This window comes from Radiomyces spectabilis (assembly GCF_025331425.1).
Source record: "Radiomyces spectabilis strain NRRL 2753 chromosome Unknown BYT42scaffold_11, whole genome shotgun sequence".
Classification (NCBI taxonomy): Eukaryota; Fungi; Mucoromycota; class Mucoromycetes; order Mucorales; family Radiomycetaceae; genus Radiomyces; species Radiomyces spectabilis.
In genome coordinates, this window is record NW_026251936.1 from 594863 (window position 1) to 617315 (window position 22453).

Here is a 22453-nt window from a genome sequence, read left to right on the forward strand (position 1 = left end):
TTTGGATGCAAAAAATGGAATTCACTTTACCATGCTTAAACCAAATTATTAAATTCCTCGCGTGAGCTATACTCTTCCTCGCATACGAGACGATAAGAAAGGGACAATCTGCCGATTAAAGCAACTGTGTGTTAGGCACGACACTCGACCTGTAGCGCGCATCTATCCTGATCTCATAGTACAAATACCATCCAAACTCAAAAACGACGTTTTTTTTTCTTCCAGGGAAAAAAAGGGGCATCCACTGAAAAGTCTATTTCATGCTGCGCTTTTAGGAACAGAGACTCTTTCAACGTCCATTTATTTATCGCATCCCGAGTTATGCACACTAAGCCATTTTATGTCTCTCAGAATGTTGGCTAGATGTCATGCAGCAAATGCTCCTACTGAAAAGGACGCCGATCCAGACGTTGACATGGAGACCACATCTGAAGCCTGGAAACACAGGGACCAAAATATGATTCTGTTACTGAAGATGGGCAGGCTAACCAGTAGCAAAGAAAGAGACAGATCCGCAGAACCAGGGGCGACAGCCGATGATTTCACGACGACCAGCTTGTGCTTCTGACGATGCACGAGAAAACTCGCAACCAGCTGAAATATACCAGTCAATGGGACAATATACCTAGACAGATGGCCACATCTAACTGTGTGTTATAGAGGATTTTCATATTTTCACCAATGAATTTGTACGAATTATGCAGATATGTATCCTTTTTATTCCCATTCATCATCACTTTCATGCTCATCGTCACTCTGCATGGCTGTTTTTCGCTGTTGCAATGCTGCGGCGAGGCTGGAGGCAAGATCAGGTGTGCCCGTTTTGGCTGTCTCGGGAGAAGAGGCCGGCGTATGACCCGAGGGGGCTTTCTCTGTGTCCACTTTACGTAATGTACCACCCTTTTTAAGATTACCAAAGCCACCGGTGGCACGAATAGACGCCATCAAATTTGCACGACCATCGCCACTCTTTGGAACGGCGCCCACAGGCATGGGAGATCCTGGAGAAGCTGGTGGAGGAGGTGGTGGAGCCATTGGTGCTGGAGGTGCTGGCGGAGGTGGGGGAGGAGGAGGTACTGCTGCTGCTGAAGCTTGCATACTATCGTGAGATGATGGCGCTGGTGCTGACGCTGGCGGTGGGGGTGGGGGAGGAGGTGGTGGTGGAGCCATTGCCGATGGTGTAATAGTGGCATGGGATGGAGCGGTCGGATAGGAAGGACGTGGGCTGGCTGAGGCCTTTTTTCTTGGCGGCGGTGGAGGGGGCGGTGCACGTCGTGCTAATGCATTAAATGTTAGGAAAACAGCCGTTCTGTTTTGCACGCATTGTAGTATTCGCTTACTTCCTGAAGCTGGCGGCGGTGGAGGTGGCGGAGGTACCCTTCGGGTGGTATTACGCGTGGATGATAAAGTGGATGGCGCCTTTGGTCGAGGTCGAGGTGGGGGTGGCGGAACGGTTTGTCTCGTCGATGCCGGTGATTCCTTGTATTGCTTCAAAAACTCTTCTAATAAACCTTGATTCTGATAGATTTCCTCTTCCGTAATGCCTAATTCTTTAAGCTGCGCCAGTACATCGTGCCATTGCTGGGACCCTAATTGATCTAAAGTATCACTGTTGTTGAGAAAAACGGGCACCGGAAAACCGGATTCATCTAAAAAAGATATGGTCTCACTTTAGCATGATGCGTGAGAGAGTTATTTATAGTCACTTAATTCTACTTACCAACATATAAACAATCAACTCACCGATAAGACGACGGTCTATCATCAATAACCAATTGAAAAAGCAGGTTATTATGAGAATTGCCATTGATAATGCCAGCGAGGACACTTTTTTTTGGCATTACCTGGACGTTGAATGGGTCCGAGGTGGGTGATTTTTTTGTAAAAATTATCAGCTTCGCTTAGATCCACAAAAAGTAAACCCGCAAGATATTCCTGGCATGATATAATTAAATTCAATGACAGAGAGTCAGGAACCAAAAATATCATCGGCAGCTTACATCGGTTTCAAACGTATGGAAAAAAGGTTTATCATTGACGTATTCGAATCCTTCATATAACTCTTGCTCCCAGATCACCCCGCTTCGATACTAGTATGAATTAAAAAGTAAAAAGAATGTATATAAGAACAGCTACCCCGCGCGAGATGAAGGGCAAAAAAGAGCTTCCGTTACCGTGATGTCGACAATGCGAATAAAGAAAGAGTTGTTTTTCTGGCTGTCTCTGCAAAGAGCAACGGCACCCCAAATATTGGAGTAGGTCCATTCATCTGGTTGAGGATATGCCACGTAAAGACGAGCTACGGCCGCCGTCAAGATTTTCTGTACCTTCTTGTTAATCTTTTTTTTTGTGGTATTCACTCTTGTGAACGGTGTGAAGATTTTACCGAAGTGGGTAAAGCATTTCGAACAATGTCTTTATCGGTTGCTGATGGTAAAGTGACCGATGGCATGACAGAAAAACACAGGAGATGGGGGCCAAGCAATAATACGTTGCTGAGCAACTAGCCTTAATTTTTTCTTACTCTACGTTGATGTGGCTACGCAGCACGTGCGGCGGTTCAAAGAACGGCATGGTGACATCCGATTTTTTCTTTGATGTCATGGAAACACCGATACTGAAAGATGAGTGTGTTATTCCACAGATGAACTGTGGAGCGGGATCAACGACAAGAGTCAATGTGCCTATGCAATGAACGTAGCCATTTGTAATAGCAGCCCGCAGTGAAACCCATATTATCGATCGAGTTATCTTCGGGAATATTTGCCCACGTTTTTCCAAAAAAAAAAAAAAAAAAAAAAATAGAGTTTTCCAGCATCATCGTTATTTTTAATGTTTTTTTTTATTTTTACCCATTTATTTTTATCTTTTTTTTTCTTTTTATTTTTCTATACTTCACTTTTTCTTTCTTCCCTTCACCCTTTTGCTTACGTTGGAGATCGACCACGCTAGTGACATCATGACCACCACCGCTGTTGTCACTGAAGGGTCGTCAAAGCTTCCGCCATCCGAGTCATCACCATTGACTGGGACTCGTTTGGAACTACCTCGACTGGATATTTCCTTTGACGATTTTCATATCAGTGATTCCTGCCTGTCGCTGCCAAGTCAGTTACTATCAAAGGATACAAATTCTCGGCTCAGTGCGTCAGATGGTCCATCATTGACGTCGTCGGATATAAATTCGTCGTCATCACCATCCAATATTGCGTCGAGTCAGTCATCATCCGATATTGAAAAAGAAACGGACCAAACTCCCGGTCAACCACCCAAAGGTAATCGCTTGAATGTCATCACGATGATTATTTACTTGGTTTTTTTTTCTAACGGTGACGGAAATTTCCAATTTGTCATTTGTTATTAGATCTTCCTACTCCTCCTGCCAAAGACAAAGTTCCCTCCTCCTCCTCTCCCGTCTCTTCCAAACCAACCATCACTACCACCACCCATCATCACCGCGAGAGTCACTCGTCCCCAGTTTCAATGAATACTTCCTCGACAGCGAGTATCAACACATCCACCACGACGGCTTCTCATCCTGCTACCGACGAGAACTCCAATGCGTCGACTTCATCCATGGCGGCTTCGACCCCTCCTGATGGATCCGTTTCCACTCTTGGAGGATACCCGAATCCTCAACTTGCTGCTTTAATGAAACAATCGCCTCCGGAAGCTCCTCCTCATATGCCTCCTCACATTATTTCTCAGTATCAACAGCCGCAATTGTTGACTTCACCCGTCTACAGAAACAGCACCGTACGACGGTCCATGATGCCAACTCCAAATCTGACTTCACACGGCTCTGTGTCTCACAGATCAAGTTCGGCGGTGAATTTGTCATTGACATCACCTCCGCCACTGGATCCCCGATGGCGGGCTCGGTCAGTTTATGGCTCCGTTTTGCCTTCCGATCATTCGTACTTGCCAGACAGTTCGCTCCTTGCAGCAGCCACTGCAGGGAAAAAGTCTCCTTCCAAACCCCAGTTTCCTCCCGCAACGAAACAAAATTTGTCCAAATTTCGTGATGAAGCAGTGGCGTCCAAGGATCCCCAGAAATTATTGGATCTCGCCAAATATCTTTTGGAAGCCGTGTCTCAACTGTGTGTCGACCCCAATGATCCGCAACGGTCCCAAAAGATCAAGGAAGCCATGATGATGGAAGCGCAGAAAATCGTGAAAAAATTAGCGAATCAGGGTGGCATCGGTAAAGCCGGTTATCCTGAAGCGCAGTTTTTCCTGGCCACATGCTATGGCGTAGGATCCATGGGACTTCAAGTGGATGTCGAGAAAGCGTTCAACCTGTACATTCAAGGATCGAAGCAGAATCACCCGCGATGTACGTACCGAGCTGCAGTTTGCTACGAAGTAGGATCAGGTACCAAACGGGATAAGTCACATGCCATGCAATTCTATCGAAAAGCCGCCAACCTCGGAGATCCGTCAGCCATGTACAAACTGGGTGTGATTTTGTTGAAAGGATTTTTGGGTCAACCCAAAGCACCTCGTGAGGGTATCTCATGGTTAAAACGAGCCTGTCAGCAAGCAGACGAAGATCACCCGCATGCCTTGCACGAGCTTGGTCTTGCATACGAAAAAGAAGGCATTCCTTCGGTCATTCCCGACCCCAATTATGCGCGCGATTTATTTACTCAAGCGGCGCAGTATGGCTACGCTCCTTCTCAGTTTAAACTCGGTTTAGCTTATGAGAACGGGTTGCTCGGTTGTCCTATCGATTCTCGTCGATCCATTGCGTGGTATTCGAAAGCGGCCGAACAAGGAGACATTGAAGCTGAGATGGCCTTATCAGGATGGTATTTGACGGGTGCCGAAGGGGTGTTGCAGCAAAGTGATTCCGAAGCTTATCTGTGGGCTCGCAAAGCCGCTGATCGTGGTTACGCCAAAGCCGAGTATGCTGTAGGCTACTACACGGAAACCGGTATTGGGGTTCAACAGAATATAGACGAAGCCAAGCAGTGGTACATGCGAGCGGCGGCTCAACGAAACAAGAGGGCCATTCAGCGTTTGGCCGAACTCAAGAAATTCGGTACGGGCAATCCTGGATTACGGAAAAAAGCGGTGCGCGGCAGTCATGGCAAAGCCCACAGTAAAGACGGAGATTGTCGCATCATGTAAAAATTCACCCCATCGTCCGCCCTTTCTCTCTGTCGGGTCTTTTCCATCACACCACCTCCCACCAGCCCCTTTTGTTTCTTACTCTTTATTTCATCTGATTTTCGTTCTCATCTTTACACCTCTTCCACTATTAAAGAATGCCATCCAATAATCTGTCAACATATATTTTTCTTACTTTTTACAAAATAAATGATATACAATACGATTTCAAACTGTGAAAAAGTTGCTATCATCACAAAGTATCACTACTACCACATCTCGGTATATTTATATTACAATCTTGACTCTGATTAATCATGCGTAACAATAGCGACATGATTTTGAAAAATAATGGGTGATGATGGATTTGAATGCTCCATAAAGTATAGTACCGCGTCGATGATTGACAGCTCCATAGGATATCTTAGAAAATATGGCGGGAAGTGATGGGGCATATGTCGGCGATTAAGCTTGCTTAACGTTTGATTAAGCGACACATACCTACAATGGATCTTATGATATGCTGCTGTCGGTCGATCGATACGTTTTTTGCTTTCTTTTTGTTTATGGGTATGAATGCATGGATGGTCCAAGCGTATCAAAGAGAACAAGGCGTCACGCGCTACACCGAAAAAACCTGTTCGCGGAAAACTACATACCATTTAGCATGAATATGATACGGATATCTTGCGAGCAGAAAACCATATGAACATATAATGATGATAGCCATGGGCTTTGTACTATTAAAACATATTAAGAAGAAAACAAAAGGGAAATGCATGGTTGAAAGATCATAAAACAAAGCTGCAGTTCGGCAAGGCGGTTCTTCAAATGAACGTCAGTGCTTAACAAACGAAAACTAAGCACCCATTGAAATCATCACTTGTTAGGGAATAGTGACAATTAGCTTTTAATCTATTTGACACCTATCCTTTTCCATGACGTGAAATCATCCCATTCAACGCAATGGTAACAAGTTGATTTGAAAATAGTAATATCAACAGTAATTGCACGTAATAGACAGAAGAAGAGGCGTGCCCCCATCTTGTCATACTTTCAATATCTATCATTTCGATTAAGCCAACCAGAGAAAAAACTGGGTGATCTGGAAAAGGCAACGGATGGATTCTATAGAAATGGATAATCCATTTTTCAAAGTGGAGTACTTTTCTTCAGAAGGTCTACTTTTTGGGAGTGTAATGCTTTTTCTTTTTCTCCAAATGATTATTAAAGCAATAATGCCCAAAACGGTAGGTCAGGGGTTCTCCTCTTCCCTGCTTTTGTTTCATTTGACCACTCTGCAATAATGATGGACCATAAGGAAAAAAGAAACATTACAGGTTTTCTCTTGTTGCCAAAAACCGCATAATAAGCATAATATAAATACTACGCATATATAGAGAGCAGTATCAGCTCTCTCTCACACACTATCCCCATTAGAAAAGCTCACCTTTCTTCATGATTCATGATATAGGTAAGTTATTGATTTTTATCTGGTGGCTACCATCGTCTACGCTTTAACCAGAGATCCAAGGTGACCAGCTTACTGATCTTTTTCTCCATTTTAGGAAGCTTGCCATTGATGAGCGATATTCATTCTGCCACAGAGATGCCTCGTTTTGATCAAGCCAGTGCAACCCGACACAGACAGCTGCACATCAAATCACCCTTCCTCTCACTTCATTGTCAACCGTCGCCGATACAACCGCCTGCATCTTTGACACCCTCATCTCCTTTGGGTACTATGGCGACCCATCATGCCATGCCGTACTCTTTATTCGATGTTTATTCACCTCCTCCACCTCCCACGCCAACTGCTCTAAATCATTGGTCGGCCAATGAACTGCCGTCTCGTTCAAAAACCTCTCTGAATTCAACGGATATGCTGCCGCCTTATGGTAACCCCACACCGTTGTTGCCGATTCCCCCTTCATCTGTCGGATCCGTCTGGGGTGGATCGATGGACGCACGTTTGGCACCAACCTGCTTCGGTCGGCCCGTGGGTCAACAACCCTCGACGCCATCAAGCACGCAACATTCAATGGGTCCGCCTGGTTTAGCATCCGCACCGCATCCTTTACCGCTGCATATGCTTCCTCCAAGGACAGTGCAGGTAAATCTTTTATTTTAATCTGCCTATTTGAGTCACTGTGCTTATGCAATGTTGAACGAAAAAATTGCAGCCCAACTACGCCGCAGCTGAAGTCCGTCCTTCCGCATCGCGTCATCCATCGTATGCCGCTTCACCGGAATCCGCACGCGCGACCCAGACTTCACCTACGCAAAGCAATTCACCCACCCTCCTTTGCAACACCCAGCCTATGTTGAAAAACATGTCTCCTCCTCCACATTTTCCGTGTGCCAAACTGACAAATGTAAAGACAGGCAATAGCTTAGCCCTTATTGGTGGGCTTACTGTTAGCTTAGTGTGGTTACTGCTCTCTCTTTTATTTGGATGCTATTTTACTGACAGGGTATTGTCTCCTCGTTTTTTAATAGATCCCCTGGGATGTCTCCCAAAATGACGTCCGAAACTTTTTTGGAAACTGCCGACTCCCTTCCCCATCCAGATACGCACAAGCCATCCATGTAAACTTTTCCCTAGCCTAAACTTAAAACGGAAATAGTGGCGATAAGCTAACGGCGATGCATGAAATTTTTTGTTTCTTGCCTTTTTAGATTTTGATGGATCGGAGCACTGGCAAGACGTTATCGGATGCATATGTTGAATTCAACTCTGTCGAAGACCTTCAGCGAGCTATTGAAACACGCCATCAGAAACCATTGAAAGGGCGCATTGTATCCGTGATAGAATGCAAGCAAGACGAGTTATTGTCGGTCGTTTTCTCCAAATGGCGCGGTCAGTTCCATGGTGTGAATGCCATCCCACCAGCTTCGGATGTCGTCAAAAGCATGTCCACTGCAGCCGGTGGTGGTAGTAGCATCTGTCCACCCTTCATGACACGGGAAGAGATCAATTCGTTGCTGGTGGTCTGCAAAAACTACAAGCTTCATTTTTCACGAAAATGTGCCGAGCGGCCGTTTGAAAATATTATCACAGTGATTACCAAGTATCCATGGCATCAAGCCGACCTTATCACCACCATGCATCGTGATCACATCTACGAAATGTTAAAATTGGCTATTGGTAAGAATTGTGGCAACAGTTTGCTACCGAATTGTGTGTATCGAATTGTTTGGAACACTGACTGACAGTGGGATGGTCATTTTCGTATCATGTGTATAGAATCCCTCAAGACGCATTTGGCCAAGGATTACGTTCACATTGAGTCAACACTGCTTGAACGTTTAGCACGGTCGGGAGTGATGTGTCCTGCGTTTACCGAGCGACAGAAACTGACTTTGCTTCAAACGGCTCGATTGGAGTGTCCATCGGATATCGCCTACCTCATGACGCCTTCCACACCAGTGTTCAGTCCCTTGCACACTGTTTCCGATGGGACTGATTATTTTAACCATCTCATGTCGAATAACACTGGATTGCCATATGGTTTGAATTCCGCCACGTTTGCCGGTACACCATGCTTTTACTCACCGACCTCGCCTACGTCTTGCGGTCTAAATGACCCAATGGTAAGTAATCATCTGAGTAACGATAAAAGCTGCAACTAATCATTGGCAACAAAATTTTCAGCCCAGTCCGTATCCTTTTTCTTCTTATCTCAGTGGACGATCGGCGTATTTGCTATCGGAAGAGGGTCGACAGCAAGACGAAGCACCTTACCCTGAATTGAAAGGAGATATCAGCGAAGACAATGAAATCTATGCCCTGATTACAGATATTCAGCATTGTCTGGATTTGGATAAACAAAAAGATTCAGCATCGTATTCGTCCACGTCTTCCTCTTCGCCAGAGGGAGGATCATCATCATCTTCCACATCTTCTGCCAACGATATCCTGGAAAGAGCGTCATCGCCCACTTCGTTGCACCAGCAGCAACAACAACAACAACAACAACTTGCTCAACGACCGTTGAACCTTTCCGCATGGACCACGCCTTATTCATCCATGACAGGCGATATTTGGAGAATGTCTCCATCTTCACCTCCAGAGAAATTGACCTGTTCCGAAAGTAGAATCACCACAGATTTGTCGGCCTAGAAGGGTGCGAGTCTTTGCCCTAATATTTTCTTATTTTACACTTTATTAGCTTTTTCCTACTACCTATTCTTTTAATTCTAGTCACTGAATGAACCTTGATCAGACAATTCACCACAAGCAAATAATATGAGCCAACATGATTGCGACCCGAAATAAAACAATTTTGCATAACCTACTGGACAAGTTCACAGTCTCTGAGAAATTACGCCTTGATTATCAATAATGCATCTTGTGACCCAAGCTTTTCATCAAATGTTCGATAACAATATCTCAGTTATTATGGTACCAGGTACCAGCCCGCCGCACTCTGTTATTGCATGATTCGTGGGTGTGTTGTTTCTCTATGTCGTTTTTTTTTTACGGGTACATAAATACAAGGGATGCTAGTGAAAAAAGAAACAAGAGGAACAGGGAATGAAAAAATTTATGAATAGTAACCGGGCAAGATGTATTCGAGCTTCTGAACGGTTTCAGGGTTTCTCTTTTCCTTGGCGGTCATGCCAGAGAACTTCATGGAACCCTTCAAATCGGGCAACAAGGTGCTAGCACGGACAGCTTGATCAAGATGAGGAAGGACAGCCAACAATAACTTCTTGGCATTGGCACCGTTGTTCACCATGTTCTGCATAACGGTTTCCACCGTGACGGATTCTTCCTCCACGCGCCAACAATCGTAATCGGTCGACATACAGACCATTTGGTAAGCAATTTCAGCTTCACGGGCCAACTTGGCTTCGGGCAAAGCAGACATGTTGATGATATCGGCACCCCAAGAACGGTACATGTGAGATTCGGCACGGGTGGAGAAAGCAGGACCTTCCATACAGACGGCGGTCTTGCCACGGTGCAACTTGGCGCCAAAATCCAACTGATCACGCTGTTCATACACAATATCGGCAATACCGGCATGGAAAGGATCGGCAAAGTTGGCATGAGCCACTAAACCTTCACCAAAGTAGGTCGACGGACGAAGACCACGTGTGCGGTCAATGAGTTGATCGGGCAAGACAAAGTCGCAAGGAGGAATCTCTTCACGCAACGAACCGACGGCTGAGAAGGCAAGAATGGCTTCCACACCCAAATGTTTCAGGGCAGCAATATTGGCACGGACAGGTACCTCGGTGGGAGTCAAGTAGTGACCACGACCATGGCGAGCCAAGAAAGCGATCTTGGTACCGCTCGGTAACTTGGCAATGGTGATCTTGTCACTGGGGAAACCCCAAGGCTAGAGAATAAGGTACAACAACATAATAAGCTCATCTAGTCCCGAGCAAATTGAGACATCAGTGTCATCTTACAGTTTCGGGATTCACTTCATCGACGAATTCCAAGTTTTCGAGATTGTACAGACCGGAGCCGCCAATCACTGCAATTTTGACATCATGTTGGGTTTGCACCATCTTGATCTTTTTTTTTGTAATGAAAAAAAGAGGGTTAGAAAATTTCAGCCAACCTTAAAAAAAATGATCGAGATGAAAGGGGCCATCCGGCACCAGCAGTCACAACCAAGATCAACACCAATGCCATGACGGCTACCTAACCGTTCCACAAATTGCTGCGCCAGGGCATATGGCGAAAAGGTTTTTTCCTTGATGTCTGTCAAAACATAATCGAATGGAGAGTTTGTTTTTGCCTACGGATGGTAGGTGGATTGTACGGTGGATCGCTGAAGCCTCTCCATTGTATTTATTACTATGAGCTGAAAAATTGGACGCTATTGGATATGTGTAAGGTAGTTGATATAAAAAGAAAACCAGAAGAAAAATAATAAATGGGTAATATATGGAAATAAAATAGTGAAAAAAACGGTGAAGCAAAATGGCAAGGTAGGTTACATTAGCGGAAGCATGATGAAAAAGTAGTAAAAGGGAATCGATATCTTTTTTGTGGATGGTGCGACGGAGCAAGCAGGATCGGGTGTTTTGGCTATGATGAATCTACTTTTGTAGCTTGCTTTCCAGATGATGGAGGATAGCACGATAGATGGACCGCGTGAGCTTGGTGTCCATGAGTGGGTCGTTCTCCACTTCTTTAATCTTTAATGCAAGACGACCCCCAGCCCATCGTACCTGATGAACGATGAGCTGAAACTGCAATATTCCGGATGTCGCCATGTCTTCGGCGGCGGAAACAGCTTCATCGTTGGAGAAAATGCCCTGGTTCCTAAGAAACGCAATACCTTCCCGATACGGCCACTTGCAACTCAGGGTAGACGCATCTGTCTGCTCTGTCTGCATATTCATGCGCTCTAAATGTCCATACAGCTCATCAATCAATTGCTGAGGGGTGCTACGGAACAACTGCCGACGATCAAAAAGAAAAAAGCTCTTCAAATGGTGATCGGCCTGGGAGAAATTGTCCTTGAAAAACCGTCGATCTTTAAAACGTATGATGGTTATTTCAAGTGACGTCCACCGATCTCATATATATTCAGTCTTACCTTTGATGGAGCCTGAACGACGGGTCTGAAGCTCTGGCAGCGGTGAGCGCAAGTCGGTGATGGTGGGACGAATCTGTGTCTCGTCCAACGAAGACCGTCCTCTTGGACTGATGGTTAGCCTATTCCATGCACTCGTCGACTTGGCGTCTGACTTGGGGACGGTTTCAATCTTCAACCAGTGATGAATGGATTTCTTTCCGGAACTTGGCATCGGTGGGATGGCCGGCCTGGAGGATGAGTCCAAGCTGAGATTGGGCGATTTTGACAGCGGGGAATCCTCGCCAGCCAGTGAAGGGCGTCGAAGAATGGACCCTATCCGTTTGGTCAACCGTGATGTACGTTCGCTCGTGGATCGGACGAGACGCACGGAAGTGGACCGCTTCAAAGGCTCGCTCGTCGGTTTGTATGCCGGTGAAGCTGCAAAATCATGCGCGATGTCTGTAGGACGGCGGTGCAACTGCGAGCTGGATTTGGCACGTGCTAAAGATCTGGGCTGAGTGGTATCAATGGTGGACGAAGTGGAATACAGTGATTGATTTCTTTGCAAATAACGACACCGTTCATCGTATTCGCGTCGTTCTTTGACAAGGTAATAAATGGAGATCAGTGGATCATACATGGCGGGCAACGATTGCGGATCATCCAAAAGGGGGACTCTTTTCCGTGTGAGACTTCGACGCCAAGTGGGTTTGGCGGAATACGTTTGATTCATTTGAAGTCGGTAATTATGATCAACTTTCAGCGCGGCTTGCTGATACAGTGGAGAGCTGATGATGTGTTGCAACCTTTGTTTGATTTCTTCAGGTGTCCCCAAACCAAATCCGTGCATGCCTTCCACAATATCCATATCAATATCTTCCAAGGGCTGACGGTGAGGTAAATGATTGCGGACTGGTTCATCGTACCCCTTGTTCATCCACGGATGATGTCGAACGGCAGATAAAGTGGCGCGTTGGGTTGGATCGACGACGAGCACTTTGGACAACAGATCGATACATTCTGGTGACACGGGAAATATCATTCGATGATTAAAAAAGGGAATGTGTCTCATTTATGCTGGCGGTTGGCAGAAGACCATGAATTCCTTACCTTTGCTTAGATGGTCGGGATACTCGTCGACAATGCCTGATTTGATTTTAGCATGCAATTCCGGAAGACTGGTATCGTCGAATGGCACCCGACCACACACCAGTACGTATAATACCACGCCGAAACTCCAAACATCGACCTCGGGACCAGTGTATTTTCTGGCTTTTAATAGTTCAGGCGCAGCAAAATAAAGCGATCCACAAAAGGTATTCAATAAGCTGGAAGGCGAATAAATATTTGACAAACCAAAGTCGATAATTTTGATCTCTTCATTCCGAGTAATCAGAATATTTTCAATCTTTAGATCTAGAATTCGCAATGAAGGAAAATAAAGAAAAAGAAGAAAAAAAAAGGGGGAGAGGGGGAGGGGAAGCTTTTGGTGAGGATAGCATTATCTACAAGCTGACTTTCTTTCATCCGATCATTTACCTCGATGAACAATGGAATTGCGATGGCAATAATCTAAAACAAAATGGCGAGAATGAAGCCATGGTATCAGATCAGGGTAACAGTAACAGAATGTTCATAATGACAGAAGGAAATGGATACCTAAAGCGCTTATAATTTGTCGTGCGAATTTGCGAGCTTGTTTCTCACGTAGCTTTCCATGACTGATAATGTAATCCAGGAGTTGGCCGCCGTCGACGTATTCCAGAAACATATAGTAATAATTGCCTTCGGTAATCCATTCTTTCAACTGGCATATATTTGGATGGCGAAGTAGATGCATGATGGCCATTTCGCGAATCGTTCGCTGTTCTCGTTCTTTGGGGGTATCTTTGGGATCTTTACATCGTTCAGCTGTGGCAGCCGCCAAACTAAGATCGACTTTGGGCATGATTTTTACAGCGTACTAGATCATTTTAGATGAAAAAAAAATTAAGATTAAGGGAGACCTTGTTAGTAGACAAGACAAAGAAGTGTTGTCTGGTTTTTTTTTTTTTTTTTTTTTTTTTTTTTTTTTTTTTTTACTGTACCTTTTTTGTGGGGTCTTTGTCTGTTAAGCATTCGGCCAACTTGACTTTGCCCATGCTTCCAGCTCCGATTGTTTTCCGATAGATGATATAGTTCTGAATACGAACCACCTGACGTCGTTCAGATGGCTTTCGATGAACAAAATGTTTGTCGTTGGTCATGTCGGATCCAATATCGTGCGTATGCATATGTTGGTTCCGACGTCCATCTTCCAATTTCACGGACGATGACCGTCGGGGGGTACTAGTGGGGGGCATCAGTGGCGGTTGACAACAGGAAGGTGCAATGGTGGCGGCTGTCATTGATGAAAAAAAAAAAGCAATCCGAAGCAATGGAGAGAAGAGATATAAAAAGCAACAGCAGAGCGGGAAAAATAAAAAGAGACACACCATACCTCCTTTCTGAAAAGCTCGTGCGACCTGTTCTTTCCTTCATTAGGAATCCAACACCAAGAAATCCCACCGGCAGTATCTTCTGTGCATATTAGGGATGCTCCTACCATTTTGTCTAGTGGCAAATGTTTTCTCAGTCTTATGACTTTCTCATGCGTGAAATTTTTTTGGGATTGTTTCTTTCTTTGGCTTGCGATTGCCTGCTGACACACACTTTCAATGAAGTTGCTATGATATAAAGGATGTGGCACTACTTGGATGGCGATCACACAACAGCTACTCATGGCCACTAGCAAGTTTTCACTTCATCAACTAGTATAAACCAGAAAAACAGAATCGTCCCTTGCAAGTCAACTTGTTCATTTAGCGCCAAAAAATCTATAAAAAGCTCCTGTACGACCATCATTAATAGTGCAAGCAGGTCGCACCAATCAATGTTTGAAATCATTACAAGGTGGCAAAGGTTTGATTGAAGCCAAGAATACAGTATCACGCACATTAATTTATCCATTGGTATTTTGCTTGACACTAGTAACCGTGCCAGGATTCATAATTAAAAATGCTCTTTTTTTTTACAACAAAGAGACCCACATCCAAAAAAGGCTGACTCTATTATGCGCATAATGCTTCCACAAAGCAGGCGACGTGATTTGTCCATTTGGCAAGTGAAAAAAAAAAAAGACTCAGAAAGCGATTTTCTCAATGACTTTATTCAAATACAATGTCCCAAGGAGAATACATGCTTTATATTGCAAGCGTAGGAAGAGATGAAACAACAGGTGATAACGGCGTGAATATCTGCAATTAACAAGACTGCATCGTTAGGAGAAACAAGCTGCATTATTACCGCATTCAATGCCGAAAACAACGGATCCACGAACACACCTCGGCATGGCGGGAACCAGCTGATTTGCCACGTTATCCGTCCATCGTCATAAACCTTTGATATTTACTATATAGTACATCCTTTTTTCACACCCCAAGGTTTTCCCTCGGTACTTCGGATTGTAACGACAGAGAAAAAAAAAAGGGTCGAGTATTGATGGTTTGAGCAGTAGTTGGCCATACTGTAGCTGGTCAATCCAACATGTGAGGATGGCAACTTTCTTCCTTTCTCTTCCAACTCCTATGGCGATGGAGATGAAGGACAGGAGGAAAGCATTACATAAATTTTTTTAGTTCGGCATCAATTTTTTTTGTACAGTTTCCTTGAAATAGTAGAACGTTGGAGAGTTGAAAGAGAAAGGAAAAACAATAAAGGCTAATCTACAATGCTTTGTTCTTGTTTGGAGATGATATCCTGCTCATTGCTGACAATACATGACCACGGATGCGTCCTCTGATTATGGATTTGCAAGTGCCGCGACACAAAAGGACACACGGGTAATACCAATACTTGAGAGGATTCCGCCCATTGCAAAGCGTGCTGTACTAATAAATCACCAATTCCCATATTCCGATAGTTCACCGGAATTTCCTATTAAACCGATGTATTTTCTGTCGTCAATCTTCGAATGTCCTCCTGCATATATTTTTCGTTTGACCTGCCACTTACAGTATGATAGAATTCAAGCACTCGCTTATACCGTGTAGGAAGATAACATAGAGCAGCTATAAGCATAACAATTGAATAAAACGTTATCTTGATTTTTTTTAGTGCGACTCATTTCATCATACCTATGCTTCCCTTGGAATCGAGTTGAATCTTGAACATGAAATTTTGAACGTCATGCGTAATGTCGGAATCTTTGAACTGAGGTATACTCTGGGATGTCTGCGATGCGGCCGTGGTTGTTGGATCGGCGGAGGAACACCTGGGGTCGGATGAAAGTTGGGCAGCTGAACTGGACGAGAGTCTCGCACTCTTTCGTATCCTCAGCGAGGAGGGATCCTTTGTGGGGGTCGATCCTTGTGCAGATAAGGATACGGTTGGTTTGGCTGGAGTCACTGAATTAGAGGAACATGCTGCGGATAATGATTTGGAAAATGAAGAAGAGGAAGAAGAAGGAAGAGGGAGAGATGGTTTGGAATGAGTGGTGGAACAAGTGGAACGAGATGACGAGTTTCCCATCAATGGTGGTGATTGGGCTGGCTGGGAAGGCCGTGGTATAGTGATTGGTGACGTGGGACGAGAGGAATAGTCTTCCTCTTCGGAGGACTCTGTTTTTCTTCGCTTGAGTCTGCCTTCTTTGGAAGAAGAGCTCGACACAGCAAGATCAGGTGAATATTCCAAAACGTCGAGTGGCAAAAGGAAAGACTGAATTAGTGACGACAGGATGGCTCGGTCTTTTTTTTTTCTAATGTGAGTACACAGTGGCAGCGGTAGTCCCAAAGCGTGAACAACCTGAAGGTTTTTTACAGAAAAAAAAAAAGACGAGGAGCCCGCCATTCAGCAGAAAAGATTTTTTTTAGTAGGCCGTGGGGGTTATTTTCCTAATTCTGTTTGCTTTGCCGGCCAATGAAATTATGTCTCAAAAGGACGCCTCCAAAACCCCCACGTGGTTTACAAAAAAAAGGGCTTTCCTGCGTTCGTTGTCTTCTTCATCACCAGGATGTCATCAGCTTGATGAGTCGAGACAGATAGACCTGGCTTGTCCCATGAATTCCTCAAGAGCAATCCCTCGCTTGTTTTTACATGCATTCACGTCACCATTCTAGGTCTTCATACAAGTCGTACACTTGAGGACGTGGAAAAGTGAAGCCTTATTTTACGGTTTTACTCTTTGTAGACACTTTCTTCCACAGCAGGAACACTCCTGAGAGAGAGAGAAAAGCAAAGTCGATTAATTCCTTGCCCCTTATTTGGCATTGAATCATTACCTATTTGGGACGTATTAGACACATCGATCTTGAGTATGATGAGCCGTTCTTCATGTTCCGCTTGCTTCACTAGTCTTGTCAACGGTTTTGAGACCGGGAACACGATGTTTGGAGTCACTCCACGCGGGTCAAAAATCTGTTAACAAAAAGTACTAATGTTGCCGAACCTTGAAGTAGCGCAAGACCCAGCTAGGAGGTCTCCCAGAGGTTCAGATAAGTTTTACACCCTTTCCCATTTGTGCTACAGCGCGCAACCTTACCGAAGAACTGCAAGCTGCCAGAAAGTTAATGTACTGAACTGTACTCTATCATAAGTTCCATAACTATAGGTGGGAATATTGGCTCTTCCTCGGTTTGATGTGACATTTGAGGAATATCGACTGATGCAGAAGATTCCTCATCCAGTCGCTCCAGCATCTGCTTGATAAATTCGCCATAGATGAATCGCTGGCAGATCCATCTACCATGACGTCCTGCAGATATTCTACTCTTCTTGCTGAAATGGCCTCACGATTGAACTGCTTCTGTCACAGTTCGTCTTGGTCATAACATCGACCTTCTCTCCTACAGCGGATCTTGCGGGCCCGGGTACCTGTCCCGACATTGAACCGCTTCGTTGACAAAGCCAGAGCTGTTCAGGTCATAGACACATTGTGATGAAAAACTATGCTTGGCATATTCTTTGCGTGCATCAACGATCCTTGCATGATCTGTACCTGCTTCACTGGCAAAAGTCTCCTCAGGGTTTATCGCGGGTTTTTCGTGATATGCCGTTGGATGGTGAGGTATGCTAATTGCGCCATCAATTTCTTCTTGAGCTGCGCCAACTTCAGGCGGTTTGCCGTTCTCTTCATCACCGAAAAGACCATACAAATAGCCAGAAGCAGCGGCTGCACTCTTTCAAAGATCAAAGCATGTCGCCAATTACCAAAAAAAAAAAAAAAAAAAAAAAAAAAATGGTGGGTCAGAGGTAAAGGGTAATGCTGATCGAAGGAGCATAATTCTCAAAGCTGTAGACGACAAAACACAAAATCTATGGCAAAGATTTTAGGTGTAAGACCAACTGTAGTCCACTAACTTGACATTCTCATAATTGAAAATAACAAAGTTTATCTGGAAAACATGTAAAGGTTTTAATTTCGGATTTTTTTAAATTTATTACTATGGGTATTGGTTCTTTGTGCACAATGCTTTCGGGATTCAGAAAATACAAAACTGCTGATAATGCATCGACAGTATTTACGGTGTGGGTCAAGTTATACCTATCAACTCACCGGTCATCGATGGTATGCTTTTCAAAGCAATGCCTGTTCAACCCATTGACGCAGAAATAAACAAAGACACCGAGCAGCTAATAGATGAGCCTATAGGAACCAGTGTTCGAGACTCATTCTGATCGACATGAAACAATAATACGAGCTATTTCAGGTGCAGCGAATTTTCTGTTTCGATTCCAGGGTGCGAACTTTGTACGGTCCAAATAAATAGTATTCATGAGACGTCCGAATTATTCGTTTCAAAAAAAAGTGACCACAGTCGACAATAGTCAATAAGGCTTGTATTAATCGATCACTGTAGGTTTTCTATACACTCGAAAAGTGCATCGTAAGTAGAAAAAAGCCCGGTCCTGTCATAGAATGCTCAATGTGGCCTGTCTGTTGCATCTGTCTTCCCCTTGGATTTTAAAGTCTATAACTATGAATTTCATGGTCGGCTCATATTTTCAGTAACCATCATGCAACTTTTTCTTGACACTGGCTGTAATCATTCTGTCCCACGATCTTCTTTACACATTCGGTCATCGTTGCCTTACGTGATGCACAAAATCAGAAAGTGATACAAAAATTTTCAGTAATGACATCATTTTTTGTTCTCCGACGCAATTGTTCTGGAAATAAAGGTGGAGGAAAGACGTTCAGACCATTTTTAATCGACTATCTTTTGTTTTTATTCTCTTTCTCGCCTTGCATCACGTCAATCGTACCTTCAAGGTAAACACCCTATTGAATTCTTCCGTTCAAGGATAACATCTAATTGATCATGATCATCATTTGTAAATGCGCTATTTTTTTCTCGCTTCCTCTACTTCAAATAGCCACCGTCATTGTTATTTTTCCTTCCTGTACCCGTCCAGCAAATAAACCTCCTATTGCATACCACCCACCGTAAGTGCTCAGTCACCAGGACTGAATGATGGAGATGAAGTTTGGGAAAAGGATCATGTCATATAACGGTAACGTTCTTAGATTTTTCGAATCATCAGCGTAGTGACATTTTGTGATATTCATGGACCCCTCTGACTTTCCTCCTCTTGAAGCCGCCGCTTCCGAACAACCCAACGACAACAGTAAATCTGCTTCCAAGCGCGATACATCGCCGTTGAGCTCCTCATGGGCTCAAGTAGCTAAGGATGAAGATGGTGATGATAAGCCAGCTGTGACACAGAAGGCAGAAGCCACGTCTCAGGATACCTCAAAGCCAGCTCTCTCGGCTAATGAGCCTCATCAGAACGTTACAGGAGTGAAGAAAGATAATGCAACCTCTACTGATTCTGCTAAACGCGATCCTGAAGAATATCCCACACTTCAGGAGAGTGCCGCCCGTTCCAACGAAGATGTCCCCGCATCCGCTGGTGTCGGCGATCTTTTGTCCGGCGAAACTAGTGAGCCTCGTTCCAACGCTTGGGAAACCAACAAAGACAATGCAACCTTTGCCGATGTAGCCAAACAGTCCGAGGGTGCTGTACCCGCATCCTCTGGCGTGGGAGATGTCTTGCCCGATAGTAACGAGCTTCGCTCCAACGCTTGGGAGACTAACAAAGAGAAGCGAACCTCTGCCGATACCGCCAAAGGCGATGCTGGACAATCTGAAGAATATCCCACGCTCCAGGAAAGTGCCGCTCGCTCCAATGAAAATGCACCCGCATCCGCCGGTGTGGGTGATCTCTTGTCCGGCGACAGTGAGCCTCGCTCCAACGCTTGGGAAGTCAATAAAGACAATGGAACCTTTGCCGATGTCGCCAAACAATCCGAAGAGTATCCCACTCTTCAGGAGAGTGCCGCTCGTTCCAACGAAGATGTCCCCGCATCCGCTGGCGTCGGCGATCTCTTGTCTGCCGGAAAAACTGAACACACAGGTAAGAAGGAAACACGCGTTACAATGAGGAAGCAAAGGAAAATGATGCAAGTGGAGGAACGGAAAGCGGTTTTACAGTGTTTACCTAACGGTTTATTCATTAGTCACGACGAGTCAAGAATCTCTGTTACCTCCGAACCCAGATCGTTCCTTTGCCGCCGTTACTTCGAATGAAGGATTCCCTACGCTCGCCGAATCCACCAGCGAATCGTCAGACCATCCACCTTCCAGTGCCGAGGTGGGCTTATCGGACTTGCCAGATGTGAAGGACATGCTGGAAAAACCTTCGGGTAATTTGCTTATTCAAAAGAGATCTAAAACAGGGGAATGGTTTGTATTGACAGTACAATGATGAATTTAGTCAAAGTTCCGCCTGTTCCACCGGCTCAAAGCTTTGCCAAGATAGCTGCCAAGGAACCACCAGCTCCTCCGGTTGAAGAAACCATGAGCGATCGATTGAAAGAGTTGAATGCCCAAGCCCCCAAGGCCGATCCTTTGGCGGTGACCCATGAAAATTTCCCTACCTTGAGCCAAGCCAGCCAAATGGCTGAACATGGAGCCAAGGACTCCGAAAAACTTGTGTATTCGGAAATTGCCAGAATGGAACATGTCGCTGATTTGGAGAATGAACGTAAGTTTTATCGAAAAACGCAAAAAGAAAATCAATGATTATGATATTCATCACGTGAAAAAAAAAATGATAGCTGCAGCACAAGAATCGGTGTTACCTCCGGGTGGTAAATCGTTTGCCGATGTGGCCAGCCGTCAAGAAGGTGACACGTCGGCATCGCCTGTTCCTTCCATGGCACAACATCCCGTTTATGACGAGGACACAATTTTGGCCGACAATGCACGCCAGGAAGCGCGCAAATACTTGCAACAACAAAAGAACGGGGAACCCAGAGAAGTGATTCCCGAAATGGTGAACTTTGACGAACAGCAGCCCGTGTCGGGAGAATTAAAGGAAGTGATTGTGGATATTCAAAAGGAAGTTGAAAAGGAGCAAGAAAAGGAAGAAAAGACGTTGCCTAGAGAGGCCAAGGCGGCGGTGGCCGCCAAAGGTAGAGGCGACGTCCAAAGCACAGCGTTGTCCGAACGTCTTGCCGTCTTTGACCGTAAATCTCGTGGCATCATCACTATCTTTGATACCATGTGCGGTAAGTGGTGCAAGCATAGAATATCAGACAATCAGGCTATCGCATGAGACTAAATACCGTTTTCCGTGTTCACAGCTCTGCGTCGATTGGGATATTCTTGGCTGACAATCTTACCTCGAACTTTCATTCTTCACCTTCGTCTCTCGGCGTTGACCTCGCCTTTCAAATTCCCATTCATCTACCGATCGTTGGGTGATTTCATCACGCTTCCCATCTATACGGAGCGCTTACCTCAAGCATTGACGTACCGCACGCCCATGTTCATTCAGGAAAAGGAACAAGTAAAGAAAATGGTTACCACCTATGGACGAAAGAAGGAAACTACTCAGGGTCTTGGTTTCTGGGACGGATTCCGTGCTCTTCGAGCTCATGAAAAAGGAACATTAGCATGGTGGAATTGGAGATTATGGTAAGTTTTTTTTCGGGAAACTAAAATATGGGTGATGGTCTCACGATGGCTAACCGACACTTTTAGGGCTATCCACCGATTACAATGGAGCATCATGTTCACCATGTTGCATGATCCTCAAAGGGCAATGGTCACACAATCGACATTGATTGATCTTCGTGATCGCGTTGCATCGTCATGACGTTGATCGTTTTAAAAACGAATTATCCTCATTTGGGGTTTCTGTGCAACATTTATACAATTTCATTTCAGGATAAAAAAAAACCAAAACCACTGAGAATCCAACAAAAACATCATAACTTCTGTCCAGTGTATGTAATAAATATTTAGTATATTATTCGCTTTGCTTTAACATTGAACTGCTTTGGTTTTTGGGTACGGAGTTCATTTTATGTGTACAATCTTGGAGAAAAATGGCAATGCAAAAGATGGTTGGATAGGGGATGACAGGTGCCGAAACCGTTTACGGCATGTAGCTACACTTAGGTTTCGATAGCATTAGTCGCAGAAAAAATAAATTTATGGCCGCAAAGCTCTAGTCATACGTGTTCACTGGATGTATAAATTTGAAGCATTCGGCGGCTTGACAGTAGCGTTTCTCCTCGACAGTCACATGAATTTTCCTTGGAAGCGTTGGGCCACCTGTGAATAGACGAACGTCGATCTTTGGCTACTCTGTCTTTTTTGCAATGGACGACAATGATGAGATTATTGACATTGACGATCAAGCCAACAATGAAACAGCATCTTTAGAAGCTGTAGACTCGACATCGTCAATGGCCATGCCCACCGATATGTAGA

General features: G+C 44.7%; 7 protein-coding genes across 7 annotated transcripts; 3 read left to right on the plus strand and 4 right to left on the minus strand.

The window, feature by feature from the left end:
* Positions 1-717: 717 nt before the first annotated feature.
* Positions 718-2452, minus strand: BYT42DRAFT_616628 (uncharacterized protein; the record flags this gene model as incomplete). The annotated part of the gene is made up of 7 exons (XM_051572091.1): positions 718-1277; positions 1341-1649; positions 1744-1758; positions 1845-1935; positions 2001-2090; positions 2175-2321; positions 2387-2452. The coding sequence occupies 7 exons, from the start codon at positions 2450-2452 to the stop codon at positions 718-720; spliced, it is 1278 nt and encodes a 425-aa protein (XP_051420543.1).
* A 422-nt stretch (positions 2453-2874) lies between these two features.
* On the plus strand, positions 2875-5350 carry BYT42DRAFT_580639 (uncharacterized protein). The gene is made up of 2 exons (XM_051569521.1): positions 2875-3275; positions 3365-5350. Exons 1-2 carry the CDS (start codon positions 2960-2962, stop codon positions 5131-5133), a joined length of 2085 nt encoding a protein of 694 aa, XP_051420544.1. The 5' UTR covers positions 2875-2959; the 3' UTR covers positions 5134-5350.
* A 2062-nt stretch (positions 5351-7412) lies between these two features.
* Positions 7413-9119, plus strand: BYT42DRAFT_580642 (uncharacterized protein). The gene is made up of 4 exons (XM_051569522.1): positions 7413-7487; positions 7612-7701; positions 7792-8260; positions 8360-9119. Exons 1-4 carry the CDS (start codon positions 7434-7436, stop codon positions 8743-8745), a joined length of 999 nt encoding a protein of 332 aa, XP_051420545.1. The 5' UTR covers positions 7413-7433; the 3' UTR covers positions 8746-9119.
* Positions 9120-9659: 540 nt separating this feature from the next.
* BYT42DRAFT_616631 (nucleoside phosphorylase domain-containing protein) lies at positions 9660-10635 on the minus strand (the record flags this gene model as incomplete). Its single annotated transcript, XM_051572092.1, has 2 exons — positions 9660-10460; positions 10534-10635. 2 exons carry the CDS (start codon positions 10633-10635, stop codon positions 9660-9662), a joined length of 903 nt encoding a protein of 300 aa, XP_051420546.1.
* Positions 10636-11172: 537 nt separating this feature from the next.
* BYT42DRAFT_616632 (kinase-like domain-containing protein) lies at positions 11173-14041 on the minus strand (the record flags this gene model as incomplete). Its single annotated transcript, XM_051572093.1, has 6 exons — positions 11173-11612; positions 11676-12674; positions 12765-13070; positions 13194-13226; positions 13314-13617; positions 13742-14041. 6 exons carry the CDS (start codon positions 14039-14041, stop codon positions 11173-11175), a joined length of 2382 nt encoding a protein of 793 aa, XP_051420547.1.
* Positions 14042-15392: 1351 nt separating this feature from the next.
* Positions 15393-18753, minus strand: BYT42DRAFT_616633 (uncharacterized protein; the record flags this gene model as incomplete). Its single annotated transcript, XM_051572094.1, has 6 exons — positions 15393-15608; positions 15687-15742; positions 15809-16388; positions 17246-17411; positions 17544-17848; positions 18742-18753. 6 exons carry the CDS (start codon positions 18751-18753, stop codon positions 15393-15395), a joined length of 1335 nt encoding a protein of 444 aa, XP_051420548.1.
* Positions 18754-18888: 135 nt separating this feature from the next.
* BYT42DRAFT_580660 (uncharacterized protein) lies at positions 18889-22054 on the plus strand. The gene is made up of 9 exons (XM_051569523.1): positions 18889-18942; positions 19047-19116; positions 19198-19583; positions 20046-20087; positions 20191-20376; positions 20448-20717; positions 20791-21243; positions 21319-21652; positions 21719-22054. Exons 3-9 carry the CDS (start codon positions 19238-19240, stop codon positions 21831-21833), a joined length of 1746 nt encoding a protein of 581 aa, XP_051420549.1. The 5' UTR covers positions 18889-18942; positions 19047-19116; positions 19198-19237; the 3' UTR covers positions 21834-22054.
* Positions 22055-22453: the final 399 nt, after the last annotated feature.